The following is a 17,267-nucleotide window of genomic DNA, read 5'->3' on the forward strand; positions in this document are numbered from 1 at the left end:
TCCGCTGGAATATGTTTGTGTGTGTGTGTGTTTTTGTGTGTGTGTTTGTGGGCATGTGTTTGTTGCTGTCGATTTGTCCATCCAGCATATGTGTGTGTGTGGACGAAAACTCTCTTATTCTCAGAGGTAGACCGGGTAAGAAGATGGGTTCACTCTAGGGAGAGCAGCAGGAACAGTTGTAAAAAAAAAAAAAAAAAAAAAAAAAAAAAGCAGAACTCCATGGAAACTGAGGGAGATGTGGCTCGACTGAGACAAGAAACAAAGCGAGAGAAAGGGCGGGAGACAGGAAGGAGTGAAGCTGAGGAGGAAAGGAGGAAGAAAGAGAGCGAGCAGACAGACAGAAAGGGATGGAGCAGACATGGGGGAAGTCTGGCAGGTGCTTCATCATCTGCTAAGGCATTGTCGGGCTGCCCGTAAACAGTCATTGGGTTTCTCTAGGGAGCAACCTTCTCCATGACTAGCACAGGTATAAATCTGCCTCTTAGCCACTAAATTAGACACATTCTTGAGAGAGACTCAGTCTGCAAGTGCTGCACAAACCTGAGGGAAAAAGGGGAGACAAAAAATTAAACAAATCCTCAGAGAGCACTAAAGGAGGTGCAGGAATAAGGTATAGCCTCTATGAATTTAACCAGATGGCCACTTTGATCCATATGAAAAATTGTTAATGTTTCCTACAAAAAAATCTGTTATGAATAGTTTCTTTACACCGAGCAAAAACTAATTTTCCCACCATCCCACAGAGCTGTCATTGCATCATGTGAAAGTGTCTGCTGTGTCTCAAAGTCCAAGGTCTGCGCTCTTTCACCTCATCACAATGTTTATCCTGCATTACGACTCTGAAAACAGCGACACACCCCAGATTTTTTTTTCCTTTTGATGAATTTTTCTAACTATGAAGTGGTGACATCGTGCGACAACATGACACTTGGATATTGTTTTAACACTTGCGGTGGTTGGTGAAAGGAGGAAAGGTTAGAGGAGGGAAATACATACATAAAGTTCTCACTGTGTTTCTATGTAAAAAAAAAAAGTGATATGTACAGTATATTCTCTTCACAGATAAAAACACACACACATTTACTCTATCACAACATGTAACTGAAAGAAAATGTGATCAAAAAGTGTAGAAAAAAGGAAGTGATATTCTTACATGGTGCATATTTACATGCTGTGTTTGCTCTCCTGATTGCTGTCTGTTGCTCTGAACAACTTTTCTACAGCCTGAGGTCAGATTTGTCCTGGAAAAACCCTGCAAACATCAGTGAAGTGTGCTGCTATGTGTTGGAACAGGATGTTAATCTCCCACACACTCCATCTTTATTTGCTAGAGCATTGCCTCACTCCCAACCTGTTTGCTCAAATGACATTTAAATCTCTTGTGTTTTCCAAAAGGTATCCTGCAGGTCAAAAAGGAGGAGAAAGGTTGGTTGTTGGATAATGTGCAGAGTGACTTAACATTAGAGTGATGTTGGAATAATAAATTAGACTTATTGTGTTAAATTGACCTACAATGAACTCAAGTAATGTTTTTTACCTTGCACACCCAGAGTAATTTATAAACTGTTGCATTTATCCATTATCTTGCAACTTCCTGCACAAATGTACTGTACAGCTCTCCATTGCAACTTTTGACAGAAGCAGTACTCATGTTAAATATCCTCTTACTCATATATATATTCTACTTCTAAATTATTTGTTTAAGCACCAAAACACCTAAAAAAAATCCTCATAGGTGTAAACCTACTTAGCAATGAACCTCAGTCTGATATTTTATAATTCCAAAACATTTTTTTTCTGCAAATAAAAAAAATGGCAAAAACAAAAAACAAACTAATTGATATATAATTCAGTCCTCCTATCAACTGATGGCGAAAAATGAATGAGGAATGTTTGATTTCTGGGTGCCTGAGTGTTGTTTTAACTGTAATCAGTGTTACTGTGTATCCAATTCAAGATTTGGAGCTGTGCAAGCTGCTATGTTGCATATCATTGCAAAAATGAGGAAATACACTTGAATGCATTTATCATTGGCAGCTCAATAAGGGGACAACTTTATAAGCCTCACACAATGATCAAAAAATGTTTGTTTTGATATTCAGCTGTTTTGCACTATTGCTTAAGAAAAGGTATATACATAATTACCCTCTTCTTTATTTTTAAATATGTTAAAGTCTGCTGTTCAGGGGAAATCATACACAGGAAACAATGGACTGTTAATGTATATCCACGCTTGTAGTCCCAGCCGAGGCAGTTAGGCAACTCTATTTTACTAGTTTCTCTCTCAGAGAGTTTCTCCAAAAGAAAAATCCCCACAGGACTTTTTAACATTCTAATAAAAATATTTTACAGAGTGGAGTGAGTGTGAATTTTTCAGGATGATGCCATGGGGAAAAAAAAGAAAAAGAGGTGAGCACAAGATTGTTAGAGATGGACAGGAATAATAAAGGCAAGATGGTGAGCATGATTTACTCATAAATCAAGAAGAAGACATCATATTGTGTGAGAAGTCAGGATGAAGTTGGTTAAATCTTGCTGAGTAATGACAAAATAATACAGGGAATCAGATGAATGCACTTAAAGAAAAGTTGAAGTAATTATTATGATGGGAAATAAGACAGAAGCTAGATTGATAGGGAAGCAAAACTTTAAATTTATACTTGTTTTTATGCAAAATAGTTGGATTATACCATTAAGGCTACAGTGTACCTTAAATCAACAAGGCCATAATCAACCTTTGATACAATAAGCCATGTGCTGACAGATATAATCCACTGGCCACCTTCGTAATGAATAATTGATGCCTGTCTTAACAGGCTAATGAATGAATGTGGTTTGGGTTTGAGTGATAGCCCTCTCGTTGCGGAGCGATCCCAGGAGGGACAGGGCACAGGAGACGGAGGTGCCATCTTCTATAACCTGTGTAATTGGTCATTTGACATGACTGACTTGACTGTGTGTGTCCGTGCAGCCGCCAGGAGGGAGACTGACCCTTTTACCCTGTTGTTGATTAACACTGTTCCAGGTTATCACAGCAATTAGGGCTTGCAATAAGAGTGATCAGGGCAGGAAAACACAAAAATATAAAAATGCATACTGTTAGCTGAGGGAACAGAGGCTTAGCTCAGTGATCGCAATGATAAAAGAATGATCTTTTGACTTTGCTAAAAATACACCTAAAAAGATAAATAATGAAGGTGTAATTATAGAATACGATTAAAAGTCACAGTTGCAAAAACAAAAGTTTTCTTTTCATTAAAGTGCATGGAAATAAAGAGTGGAGAAGTGCTCTAAATCTGTTCCCTGAGTGCATTTTTGTCGGCTTGTTCAAACAATCATACTTACATTTTGGCACTATAATGCACACACCCTATTTCCACAGGTCTGATAACATTCTTACTGCAGTTTCGGTGTGGCACTCTGACCCAACAATACCTTATTGACAAGAGCTTTGGCCTCACAATGGGCACAAAACATCAGGGTTCCTGTTTTTGTTGACACTGTTTGAGCCCTCCATTGAAGCCAAAGCCACTGTGGACACAGCAATGCATAATTGGAGCTCTCTGTCATACAATACGACAAATCAGGCCTTTAAATGTTTGAGCATGATAAGGCAGAGAGGAGGGCACACAGAGGGGGAGTGCAGGGCAAAGACAAGGGGGGGAGACAGAGGGGAGTCAGGTGAATGAGAGAGGGGAAAGTTGAAGGAAATGGAGAGTAAAGAAAGACTGTAAAGGCGAGCGCCACTAGGGGACAGTAGTAAGTCATGGACAGCAGCCTTAGCAGTGCGCGTGTATGGGACTGTGTGTGTGTGTTTGTGAATGCAATTGAGTGTGTGTGCGGCAAAACAGTGAACAAAAGACTTTCTTTGTTGCACTCTCAGATAATAAAAGAATTCAGAAATAGCTACTTGACTGCTTTAGAAAGGATCTCGACAATGCGATGGCCCATAATGCACAGGAACAGCTCCGCATTTCCATAATCATATGTAATGCAAGCCCGTGCGAAGCTGCACAAGCAACAAACAAACCAACAGGGGGGAGATGGAGAGAGTCCCCCTATGGACTTTATTTACTTACACTAAAAGTACATTTTGCTGCTTGTGCTCACAACAATAGGACAATGTTTGCACATTTTTATAAGCTTGTGTGCTGATGATTCAATAGAAAGCAGGCTTCTTGGGTTTACACTTCAATTTACTTCAAGCAAAAAGCTGATTTTTAAAGCCTTAAAACTTGAAATGATTTATAGCTTTAATAATTGCATTTTCTTAACAACAGTAAGCAGACTATTTTATGCTGATTCCAAAGCAGCAGCAATAATATCTGTTCTAAAAAAAAAGGAAGCCTATGTGTTAATGAGGCACAAATATACTGGGAGCATATCTTTGACCACTTATCAACATGAATGGGCAGAACATTTCACACTCTTACTTCAGGCATTACTTCTTCTATATGTTCTCTTTGTGCTGTACATTAAAACGGGTAATTTGTTTGTTAACTGGTTAAACCAGAGAAGTTAACACCTCCACGTACCTCTGACGTTAGTTATAAGTGTCAGGAGGGAACCAGTGTTTCTTTCTTTTCTTTTTTTTTTTGCTATGGTAACCGAGGACGTATATTCAAAACATGCCTCCTCCTCCTCCTCCTCCTCCTACTCCTCTTGCTCTTACAGCAATTAAAAACAGAACAATAACAATATCCAGCAATGACAGCAGCGTCTGTACAGTAGTTATGCCCTTCGTTAGTTTCACAATGTTCCTCATGAATTAGTTAAGTCTGTTAATTGCACGTTTATTACACTCCAGGCCACGGAGAGATACACTAAATGGCTGCAGAATAAAATAACACTTGAACACAAACAGTATAGGAATCATGAAAAATAAATCATGCCGTAAGATTACAGCTTAACCTTGTTTAGAAACAAAAGTCAATGTAATGTATTTATTTGCTTCTTTTTTTTCTTACAGCAGCAAATGTAAAATTCAGAATTCAATTGGGAGAAATAGCGCCATTAATAATGACATCTTTTAATTTTGTTCTAAAAATGTAGTTGAAAATATGAAGGCCAGATTAGCAGATCTGAGTGAAAAGCAAGGATTATAAAATGTTGATTTATATTTTAAAACTTCAATTTAAAAGAAAAACTTATAGTAATATTTACATTTGTCTCAAGTGCTTCCAATTCAACATGAAAATGATCGTATTTATTCAGAGACATGTAAAATAAGGCAAATATCCAAATCATGCAGCATGATAATCTCTTTGTGTTTACACTTTCTCATCGCCTTTTCTGATCTCCGGCGTGTTTCATTACAGAGTGACGTTTGAGTGACACTTTGCCGCCTGTCACAGCCATGTGCCGAGGTTCCCTCTCATTTTCAGCACCAACAATAATAATGACTATTCCAGCGCCGTAGCCCCACTGTTTGTGTTATTGTTGTGGGGTGTCAGACACACACGGGCCCTGACGTTTGCTGTGCTATCAGCAGGAGTGTACAAATACAAACACATTTGCCTGAGTTATTGACCTTTATCTCCCCACTTTCTTGACAGCCTTCTCCAGTTATTGACAATACAAACACATGGGACGACGCATAACCTTTCATTTACAGAGCACTCTCTCCCTCTCTCTCTCACGCGTTCTTCCCCTCACTCTGTGTCTCTCTGCTCGTGCAATTTGTTTAAATAAAAACGGGGCAGACAATGGTGCTGCTCATTTCTGCCATTTTTCTTTCTCTCCAAATTTCAGAGGATAATATCATTAGACCGATACAATGGCTGCTATTCAGCCTCAGATACACAGATATTTCAAGTATTCAATATAGTTTTGACATGCTGACATTAGGGGAGAGTGTTGTTTCCCTATTTGTTTGCTTACAATGTCGATTCAGTCATAAATCTTGAATTCCTTAGGCAAGAGGTTTGTCTTATGATGTTGAAATTACCACAAAAATATACACACGGTCAGTGAAATCAAAAATATATATAAAAGCAGCAACATAAAATTGCTGTGGATGAAAAATAAATATTCACAGTGCATATTTCTAGCAGTAAATTTATATTAAAACACATAGAAATGTATATGGAGAGAAGGTTTATCTATGCTGAATAAGAAACAACATAATTATTCTGAAAATGGGAGTGAATCCATAAAGCCGTAATAAACAGAATAATTTACTGCATCTCAATACAGCGTTGAATAACAATGGTCATAAAAAGCACTAGTATTCCACTAATGATTCTCCTCCAGGATTTATTGTGTTTTTCAGTGTGTGTCCTCTTGCATTTCAGCGTGAAAAATAGCATACATAAAATACGCGTGTCCCCACCAGTCAGCCCCTCTGCAGGTACTTCAGAGCCCCAAAATTAAATTTTAAACAATCCAGACCAGTGTTTGGTGACCATGGTTAATCATCAAGAAACAAAGACATCAAACAATATTTGATAATGAGAAAAATGCCTCCAGGATATTAGGGGATGAGGGGAGGGAGTGCACAGCGTGAGCCTCGGCAGCACAGCTAGGTAGAGAGGCCAGACCAGACACAAGGCGCATTCACATGTCTGTGTGTGGCTTTGGTGGGTGTCTGCGTTTGTGTGTGTGTGTGTGTGTGTGTGTGTGTGTGTGTGTGTGTGTGTGTGTGTGTGTGTGTGTGTGTGTGTGTGTGTGTGTGTGTGTGTGTGTCAGGCACACAAATAAGCTGCACATGCATCTCACATGCACATACAAGCCTCTTATGGAGTTAAAAAGCCATTAAAAACACTGCCTATTTTTTTTTAAGTTCATGATGAGATAATTAAAATTCAGTGTATGGAGCCAGTGGTGAGATTACAGCTTTGTGAAATTGTGCTACATTTTGAACTTCGCTGCATCACGTCTCGACCCAATTATCTGTAGTTAAAATGGCTAAGTGAGGATCCGAACTGAGAATGACAAAAAAAAAAAAAGAGGAACTAGAAAAGTTTTCTTTATAGATAAAAGTGAAACATTTATTCAATTGTCTCAGTGGCTAAATTGCTAGATTGACTTTTGATGTATCATTAAAACTAAATATGACTAGATTAGGATGACATTTACAAATCTAAAAAGGATAACCATTTTAGAATTGAATATATTTACAATTTAAATATTTAGTATGTCTTAAAAAAAATAACACTGTCAGTAATAAATGTACCAGAAAGGATTCATTTGAAACTGGGCCTGTGTGTAATTAGTCTTAACTAAAATAAGAAGTTGCACAGACAGGGGAATAAAGGAGGGAGGGGAATGATTGTCTGGTAATGAGGAGATACTTTTTTCTCCTCTTCCTCTGTCATACTCTTATTGGGTTATCCTTGATTGACACAGCGTTAACAGCCTGGCCAAATCAAGGCAGATCCAGCAACCCAGTCCGAATGGCAGCATGTGCAGCCACCTCGGACATGCAAATTGCACCCGGGCAGCCCGTTGACTATGATTAATGAGCCTGGGCTGCAGCCTTTGTTTCCGCGTGCAGCCGTTTAGAGTGAAATACAATCCCAAAATATTATCAATCCCCTATTAATCCAGTATATTTGCTCACATCGCACATGTTGTTTTGAGTGGTTCACAGCCAAATATGTTCATGTGAGTGCACGTGCATGGGTGTGTATGTTTAGAGGGGTGAGCACAATTGCATTTAATTACATGTCCTCTAATTAAATTCATTAAAGGATAATAAAATAAATGGAAGAAACAGCTTTGAAAGCTGGGCTGAAACACATGTGCCTTGTCTGCCGTGATGTAAAATATGGATGTGGGATTTTCAGGGGCAGTCATGCTGTTCAGGGGGGAACGCATGAATCCGATACCTTGCTAATACTACAGGCATTTCCTGGTTATGGCTTGCCTCATGTTTAAACTGTGAATTTTAGAGCAGAGATCCCAGACTCCCTGAAGATTGGAGAGCAATTCTGTGGTGCAGAGGAGTGAAGTCACTGACTTTAGAAATGGAAAAAAAAGAAACATTATGACAGTAATGCTGACAGTCTAGTGTAACGAAATGCTCTCTCTGTACGGTGAGTAATATAACTGGATATGGTAAGGAGGGACTAATGTGCGAGACATGGGAGGACTTGCAATTTCCTTAAACTGCGCAATGAGTAAAGGAAATTACACAACCTCACAAATCTTAGATTTATTGTCTAAAGATGCTGTCGATAAAAACTTTTTTTTCCTGCATCAACAGCCACTTTCCTTCTGCTGCAAGCGAAATGTAAATGTTTTCCAGGCATTAAGGTATATAAGTGCCATTAGTGGAACGGTGCTTAGCACTACAATGGTGTGCTGAGAGCAGTGGAGCAGGGATCAGTGCAGCATCTCCTGGATATCAGAGGGAGACATCCTTTGTAAATGTATCCCCCACTGTGAGCAGGCTTCACAGCTGGTTAACAGCACTGTGTGTACCACTGCCCTGTTTACACGTAGCCTCCAAAGCACTCATCTTTCTCCCTGCATCCCCTCAATCCCTTTGCTCTCAAAGATGCACACAAACACATGAGCCACCTACACACATTAGAAAATCTCTAATCCCCTCGATTTCGGGGCCATTACAGTACACCGCCTTCCAACCCCTCCTCTGATTTTTATCATTTTATACCATCACATTACACTGATCCATTTATACCTATTACACACGCAGCTCCCCACCAAAACCCCCCTGATCCTCTGATACCTAGATGAGTAAACTGCTCCTCCTGCCCCTGACCTCAGCCCTTTGTAGCAATCAGACCAGACTTCCTCAGAGGCCCCGATCTTATCTGGCCATACCAATCCCACTACACAGCTCCCTTTTGTAGCCACCACAGCGCACCGAGCCCTTTCAGAGCGAGGGACTGTGCCGGTGAACACACACACACAGCCCGAGACCTCAGCTCATCTCAGACATCATACTACACTGCCCAACAACAATGAGCTCTATTTTCTGATGCACCACAGGTCAGATAGAGCCTGTCTGTTCAGAAGTGCATTGTTCATCCACAACAGAAGACACAAGCAGTGTGTTTGTCAAAAGAATAGACTGCAGAATTATTCTGTCATAGGCTTGCAGACAGTGACACCAATTAAACGTTAGGATGTTTGCGCACTAGTTAAAGCTAGTTGTGTTAATTGTGGTGATGAGTGTGATATTTTATTTTTGCAAAATGTAAAATACAGAAAAAAGAACAGAGGAATGTAAAACTCACCATAAAATGTCTTTGTGACTTCACTTCACTCGTCTGTAAAGAGAGAAGGTTAAAGAGAAAATCTATTAGGGTTGAGGTTTAGCACTGTTCAGAGACTAATTACACAACAATACCATTGTAAAATTATATAGATCTCAAGGGATGTATTTGACAAATTAGGTCTTAAAGATTTTAGTCCTATCGCCATGTTTCCTTTAATCAACACTGGACAGAAGAAATCATTTAGTTCAAAGGGAAATAAAGAAATCAAATAATCAACTATTGAATATTTTCATTTAAATATCTCTTCAAATATAAAACCTGTTTGATTACTGTCTTTACTGTTTGAGCAAACATATTAGATCAGTCGTCAAAGCAAACATTAATACTTTTTGCTCAACATCATTCTTGTGTGTTTTACAAATCTTTCAAGTCTTTTTTTACTACAGTACTCAACAGTACATCATCATCTTTACCTAATTTACATATTTCTGCCAGAGGCATTTAAAGCCCTACCTTTACTGGTGAGGTGAAAGGTGTTGATGATTCTGGGGGCCCACAGCTAAGGATGGCCCTTCAAAATTCCTGTAGGTTGTAGGAAATAATTAAGAAAAGCTGGGACCATGATTCTCCCAGGGGTGTGGAATTCCTGTCCGCGCCCCTGATTCAAGCACAGCAAAGGTACAGGGATAAAGTCCATTAAGGCTATGCACTGCAGTAGAATTTTAGCCTCATGTCTTCCTAAAATGCAGGGTTACAATGGCAGTTTTATGAAGACTTTAAAATGATTTGCTTTAAATGTGTTATTATAATCTAAAAAAAAAAAAAGTGTGCTTTCAATCATAGGGATTTTTAAATGCTCATACTAATGCATGAAGGAGGGGGATTCAAAAGGAGCTCATGCAACTAGAATGTCTGTAATCTCCATTAAAAGCAGGATGAAAGTCTGACTTTGCAAACTAATAGTTGAAAAAAATCTTAATTACTTAGACTGTCATTGCCTTGTGTGTAAGATATAGTAAACTTTATCATAATCAACAAATAAATATGACCACAATTAAATCAAAAGTGCTTGTCTTTAAGGAAAGGTTTTAACATGCTTTAAAAGGCAACTCTTCAAAGTTACTATGAAGTAGATGCAAATACAGAAATAGTGCAGTCAAAAACTGACTGAAATTGTATGGAGAAGGTTTACTGTATATCAGTGCTTCTCATTCATTCTTAGAAAGGCGTATCTGCTCTCTCTCTCTCCCCCTTTCTCCTCCTGCGCCTTATATCACTGTCACTTTTTCTTCCTCTGTGACTTACATCGTTCACCGTCCGTACAGTTTCACCATATCCACCTCTTTCTTTGTTTTGTTGGACTGTGAGGTTGTCTGCGTGGGTTATGAGAGAGCTTCTGTATTTTCATGTCTAGTAAATTGCTTTTGTACCGCTTACATTTCACGACAATCCTGTGCTGCTTCGGAGATGCAGAAAGTGCGCAGCAGCAGCACGTCTCAGCTCCATGCTGCCTTCCTGCAGTGAAGTAACCAATCAGCTTTTTGTATACTCAGCGCTGTGAATGAATGGACCAATCAACGCACTGCTCTCACATGAGCCACTACTTCAACTTCCTAGCGGGAAGCAGCTATCGGGAACTAACCACAGGCACCCGGAATCAATGGTAAACAACCCTTTCACATGATGTTACCTTCCCACAGTCATACTGTACAGTTTGATGCATTAAGTACTGATTTGGTAATCTTTCGCAGATACATCTAAACGTTTTGTTATGTGATATGCGTATTGTGTGAAGCGTTAGCAATAAGTCAAAGCTATGTGTGGTTAGCAATGCAGGTACAGCTGTTTTTACCAGCTGTCAGTCTGCTCTGTTGTTTACCTTTTGCATGATCAGATTGTAACTGCAACCGTGTGCAGTATTTGTAACGCTCACTCTCTGTTATATTGACAGACACTGTATCTTAAAAAGGAAGATGAGATTATCACGAGCTGAATATAAAGAGATAGCAAAATGGACAGAGCAACTGAGACCCACCCGCCAATGTATGAAGATGCTGAAGGAAAGATTCCCAAAGTGAGTGCTTACACACACCTGACTGCAATTGTTGTTTGCTTCCTTAACAAATGTATAGCAACTGTAGATCGTGGGTGTGTGTTCATGTATGAAAGAGGTGAGAAAGTAAAACATCTTCCTGTTTTCTGCGCTGTTATCCATTGCCCAATGTATGAAATGCACAACAAAAAATAGATGTTTATAATTATAATGCACATTTTTGAGAGCATGTTATGGTAAATTAAATGCTGTACTCTGTCTATTTGTCCCTCCGTAGCAGCACCATTTGTCCCAGTTGTATTTTTTTTTTTTACATATTATTTTGGGGGGGGTCTTTTACACCTTGATTCATAGAGGAGAGGACAGTGGATAGTGTAGGAAGGTGGGAGAGAGTGGGGGAATGGCATGCAGGAAGGAGGCTGCAGGCTGGGGCAACCGCCTCATGGGCGCGCAACTTAACCATTAGGCTAAGTCCGTGCCCCCCAGTTGCACTTTTGAAATCTTATATTATTGAATAATTTAAAACCAGTTTTAATTCACATATTTTAACCACTTGTTCATTCCACACAGGCTCCTTTAAAAGCTTCCACCATGCAAAGCTTTAGCCAATGTTTTGCCATGCAGCGCCCGAACATCCAGAAATCGAAGAGAGAGGTTAATGGTTGTGTTTGCCTTTCTCCTTGACACTGAGGGCCCTCACTTTATTGAACGTAACATGTGTAATCCCCCAAGGCCACCAGGACACCATGGCTGATCCCGTCGAGGTCACTTACAAAGTCGTATGTATTTGGAGCTTCCTACTCCCATTGTGCCCTAATCACCAATCTAGAAGAAGGTATCAGGTCCCTAAAGGGAACACAGCAGAGCTTGAGCTTGAGTCTTTGTTTTCAATGTCAGCATTTTACAGAATATGTCATGCGTATAAAGTTCATCCAATATCCTGTATGTTTAGGTACCAACACCAGGAGGTCCTTTTGAATGTTTATTTTGAGTTTCCTCTCCAAAGGAAAAGAAACTCTAAACCATCTTTAACAAACAGTCCGACTGTCAGGTTTTTCAAAAGTTGTACTTCAGGGTGTAATAATTAAAGGAAAACATTTGAGGTTTTTCATTCCAATAATTCTGCATGATCTGTCTCTCCCAGAGGTGCCGGCTCTTTTGTTTAGTCTTGCTGGTTATTGTTATTATTTCGTTCACCATAACCAATCTTGGGGAGGCCCTTGCTCTTTAAAATCCCTGAGTCTCGTCACTGGGCCTGACAGACAGGCACGGCAGCAGTGTTTTCACAGCCTGCGAAATTATTCTGGTTGTCCAATCAGCTGAGCTGGGCTCTGGAGGGTTAGTGATTGGACTGGCAGGAAATCAGGCTCTTAAGACATAACATATCGACTAGGCCATCCATCATCTCTTAGCATGCGCTCAGGCACGGCAGTCAGCCACCCCCCTCCCTCGCCCCACACTCCTCCTGTCCCTTTGGACTGTGTGGGAGCCCTGCCACTGCGTAAATATTGGCCAGGCTGGGGCTGGCAGGCTGGGGTAGGGAGGGGGAGACTTGGGTTTTGTTGTGGACAAGCTTTCACTGAGGGGGTGGGTAAAAGACTGGCTGTGTTATGATAGTGAGACAGATAGAAAAGACAGGTATCTGGGTCTTAAATCTTTTAAAATTACATAAGGGATTTCAAAATGAAGAAAAGTAGAGTCAGCTAATTTTTGTGTTGTTTATCAGCATTATATTAACTATTTCCTTGAAGCAGACATGCCTGTTGTATTTTAATTAATCATTTGATCAAATGTTTTTCTTATTTTCAATGCTCCCTTTTAAGGACATGCATCCATTAGATTGATATATAGGAAGATTTTAGGGAATACACACAGATATTTTGGTGCATTAAGGGTCCGACTGTAACTTTTCAATCTGTTATTTACATCAGGTGGTGTTGTCTAGTTGTGATGACATGCAACAATATTATCTGTCTAATTTATGACAACTGTCAAGCAAAGTTTTGCTGACTTCATCCATGCCCCAGAGCAAAAATGTAAGAAAGTTATACTGTATGGAACAATATTATACATGCAAGGCTGTAATGTAGTACAATGGGACTGTATATCTCAATACATCATAGTGAATTTTATTATTTTATATACAGTCTGCAATGCCATAACAAATATTTAAATCCAAAAAACATAATATAGATTTACAATCCTCTTTTTTTCTTGTAAATAAACATTATATTTGCTATGCAGATTAATACAAAGAAAGCAAAGCCATTATCCCCGGATCTGTAAATGCATCATTTAGTTCAAATCTCATTTAAAATCATTGCTTTAATTATGGACTGAAAGGGAGGAAAATTTAAACTTTGAACAAAAAGATTGTTATAGGCCATTTCAAGGTAATTTCCATGGAGGGTCTGTCAGTCTTTCTGTTGTAGTATGAGTAGTGGGAGGAGAGGGGGAGTGTCCCATAGACAGACAGAAAGAGAGCGATTGCGATGTGGAGTCCCTCATCTGTAACGGCTGCATAACACAGATGTTGGGAGTCATCTGTCAGCCTGGCCCTCTCTTGCCGGGCCCGAGCTGCTCTGGGGGGAAAAGAATTGGACACGGTGCTGTCACTTTTTACCCCCACTCACAATGGAGGGACATGCAAATATCAACCCCCATTCTTGCCCTCTCTTCCCTGCCCTCCTCTTAGCCAGCCGTGCTGTCCTGCCTTGTATCTGGACTGCGGCTAGGCGGCAAGGAAGGGAGGGGGGTTGAGAGGGCTCATCGCAGGCCGGTGCTGGGGGGAAATGTGACATCAGTCCCATCACGTCCTTCTCTTGCCACGTATTAGAATTGGAAATGATGGGCTGCTCTCTGAGGCCTTGCCTGGCTTCCCCTGGGCCTAGAGGGGACCCCAGTCCTTCCACCCTTTGTCCCCAGAGAGAGTCTGTGTTAGAGGAGCGAGAAAAAGAGGGAGGGAAAGTGAGAGTCCTCTGTGTCCTTCTGTGCTGTATTATGAATGAATTTGGATGTAATGATTACCCCCCCTCTCTTTAAAATGCCATTCAGCTCACTCACTCATATGGCTTTCACAGACCTGAAAGTGGGAGGGTGTTCAGAAAGGGGCAGATGCCTCTGTTTTGAAAATGCTTAAAAAGTAAAGTGTGAAGTATCCCTCCCCTCCAGACACGCACTTACTTACACATGCACACACACTTACTTACTTACTTACACACACACACACACACACACACACACACACACACACACACACACATACACACACACACACACACTTGCACTGAGCTCCCTGGTGAGGGACCCTGAACGTTTTTCGAATCGGGCCCTAATGTGCCGTTTTCATCAGCACTGAGGCGGGCTGCAATATGGTGCCGGGGCTCGCTCTGGGAATATGAATGTTGATTAAGCATGCGTTCAGCCCTTTGAAATTCTGAAGAAGTGTCAGAATAATGGATGTTGAGCAAATGTCAAGCATTTGTTAATTTCTCTGTTATTTGGGGTTTATCTAGCATGATCTTTGGAGGGAAAGCGAGGGACAGGGTTGTTGTGGCATGTGCCATTGATATGGTGATTTCTTGGCTGCAGACACTTTGTTTTTGATGGTAATATCTGAGCTCTGGGTGAAGCTCAGGGACCCACTCATTGATTATTTATTGTGGGTGTAGTGTTTATCTGGGGTTTTTTTTACAAGCCGGTTAAAACTAAGGATTTGGTAACAGGCAAGGTGCATTAAACTAGAAATCTCATTGGTTAGCTATATATCAGAGCTTCACAATTAGTCAGTTAGTATTCAACTATAAAGTAATCATTACATATTTGGATAATTAAATTATTTATTTTAGTAAAAAAAAAAATTAATTATGAAAAATTCTCTAATTCCAGTATTTTGAATTTTTTCTGGTTCCTTTTCTACCATGACAGTCAAGCGGAAATCTTTGAGTTGTGTACAAAATTAGGCATTTGTTGAAGTCATTATTGGCTTTTCAAAATACTTTTTTTTTTTTTTTGTTATTTCAAATACAAAGCCACAAAGCAGTAAAGTGAGAAAAAATGACCATTAAAAAAAACCGTTACTCAGAGCATTACTCAGTAACTCATTTGTTCAACTAAATACTTTTAAAGACATTTAAAAAATGTTTTTAAACCTGTCTCCATCATTCTGTTCTGTTCTGTTCTCTATGCCAAGATTTTTTTTTAAAGCACTTCTACCAAAACATTTGCGTGTTGGCGTAACCTTATAAAGCAAACCCTTTGTTTGGTGTAGAGAAACGTCTATTGGACTTCATGAAAATCTACTGTAACCATCTTTATGGTTCAAAATTTTCACTTAGTAACCTAAAATTTCCCATTTGTATATTCAATTCAATAAACCCAAAAGATCAGTTGTATCAATGCATTAAAAGGTTAACACTGATTTATTTTTTTTTGGTGTGATTTGATAGAATGACATTCTAACTAGGGGTCCCCCAATTATTGGCCTGGCCTATTATTTGGGGCAGATATTTGGCATTTGACTGATCTACCTGCATTTATTTTCCTTTCCACCGATAAAATGTACTAATTAAAAATTTTCCCACATAGACTCCACTGTAGGTGTCTTTCGCTCTAGGTCTGTCACTCATGACTCTGTCATCTAATATTCTACCAACAACTACTACTTGAGTGAAACATCTGAGCACTTGTACGACTGGTTAGTACATAGATGAATTATAAAGGGTGTACAGTTTTCAGAGATAAAAACTAAACTTTTTTACTGTTGAACATATTCATATGTAGTAATCAGTAACAAAGTAGCCTAGTTTTTTTAATGACAGGTCCACATTCTAAATTCTGACAAAGATTGTATTTATTGTGTCATAAAAAATAGAATCCAAATATCGGTCTCATAGATCACCTAATAATCTGTATCGGCCCCGAAAAAAAATATTATGCTAACTACTGCAGAAAATGTTGTTAATTAAAATAATTGTTGACATGTTTTCTAAACAATGCTATCCTACCTTTAGTGTTGCTCCATATCACTAATTTCCATGATACTGTACCATCTCTGAGGAAACAGCTGAATTGCTCTATCATAGCTCTTTAAAGGTAGAATTTCACTGCGTTATGTTGTATCCTGGAAGTGGCGATGACATTACTCGCGGACTGATCTAGTGCAGAGCCTGTGAGGGCAGCCCCCGGTGCACTGCCTTGCACTTCTGGCTGCCCCGTATTGAACAAAACACGAACTGGCAGATGGGGCTTTGGGGTACAGCTCTTCAAGTCTGCTAGGCTGGCAAACTAATTCCATGGCTTTATGTGGTTAGATGAACACTGGAAGGGTGAGGGGATGAATGAGGTGTAAGCAGAGAGGGGAGATGGAGAAAGAAGAGAAGCTGTGCTGACTTTACAACTTCATGTCAAGCTAAGGAGTTCATGAATAATAGATGCAATCAATTACCTGATTAGGAAGCACGGGAATGACTACTTCCTCTTCATATCTTAAGGATGTTGTCCAAGCACACTCGATAGATTGTAAAGCCTTTTCGGCTCATTGGGCTAAAAACACTGAGGTAAGCAGCCTGTTGCTTAAGTGAAGTACAGTGAGTGTTAGGGACACTTTCTATAGTAAAATTGTGGATCGGATAGCTTGGAGGGAGGTCATTGGCAGGAGAATATTATGCTAAAATTCAAGTAAAACCAACATGCATAGATGCATCAGTATTGTCCGACCACACACAGAGGGAACACATAGAGCACCACAGTTCAGCAGAGCAGCCCTGGTTGAGTCCCTTGCCCCAGGATCTCTCTGCATACTGGGATCAATTGCAAAAGAAGAATGTAACAAATTGCCCAGAATGGTACAAGTTCCCCAGCCACCCTTAAGGGGAAGCAGGCAATTGGTCAGCGTAATGCGCTTCTTTGCCAGACCAGTGGACGCTTGCCACTTGACAGATCGCACGGACCTCATTTTCAATTTCCCCGAGAGTTTGTGGAAGCAGCAATGGCAATAATTACACTATAACAATGGCAATGCACCTTAA

General features: G+C 39.9%; 1 protein-coding gene and 1 long non-coding RNA gene across 6 annotated transcripts in view; one reads left to right on the forward strand and one right to left on the reverse strand.

Moving 5' to 3' along the window:
- The window catches only part of LOC117806517, a 58,741-nt gene extending 48,058 nt beyond the window's left edge, over nucleotides 1-10,683 (reverse strand). For 3 of the 4 annotated variants that reach the window (XR_004629681.1, XR_004629682.1, XR_004629680.1), the window contains exons 1-3: nucleotides 10,491-10,683; nucleotides 9,699-9,767; nucleotides 9,204-9,236 (exon numbers count right to left, since the gene is read on the reverse strand). This is a non-coding gene — a long non-coding RNA (uncharacterized LOC117806517). Of the gene's footprint in view, nucleotides 1-9,203; nucleotides 9,237-9,698; nucleotides 9,844-10,490 lie in introns of all 4 variants that reach the window. The other variant, XR_004629683.1, reaches the window with a different exon arrangement.
- Nucleotides 10,684-10,714: 31 nt separating this feature from the next.
- The window catches only part of cdin1 (CDAN1 interacting nuclease 1), a 57,497-nt gene continuing 50,944 nt past the window's right edge, over nucleotides 10,715-17,267 (forward strand). For both annotated transcript variants that reach the window (XM_034675471.1, XM_034675472.1), the window contains exons 1-2: nucleotides 10,715-10,848; nucleotides 11,137-11,259. In XM_034675471.1, coding sequence (XP_034531362.1) covers nucleotides 11,159-11,259 — 101 coding nt within the window. In that variant the 5' untranslated portion in view covers nucleotides 10,715-10,848; nucleotides 11,137-11,158. The remainder of the gene's footprint in view (nucleotides 10,849-11,136; nucleotides 11,260-17,267) is intronic.

The sequence above is a fragment of the Notolabrus celidotus genome, chromosome 22 (genome assembly GCF_009762535.1).
Source record: "Notolabrus celidotus isolate fNotCel1 chromosome 22, fNotCel1.pri, whole genome shotgun sequence".
NCBI lineage: Eukaryota > Metazoa > Chordata > Actinopteri > Labriformes > Labridae > Notolabrus > Notolabrus celidotus.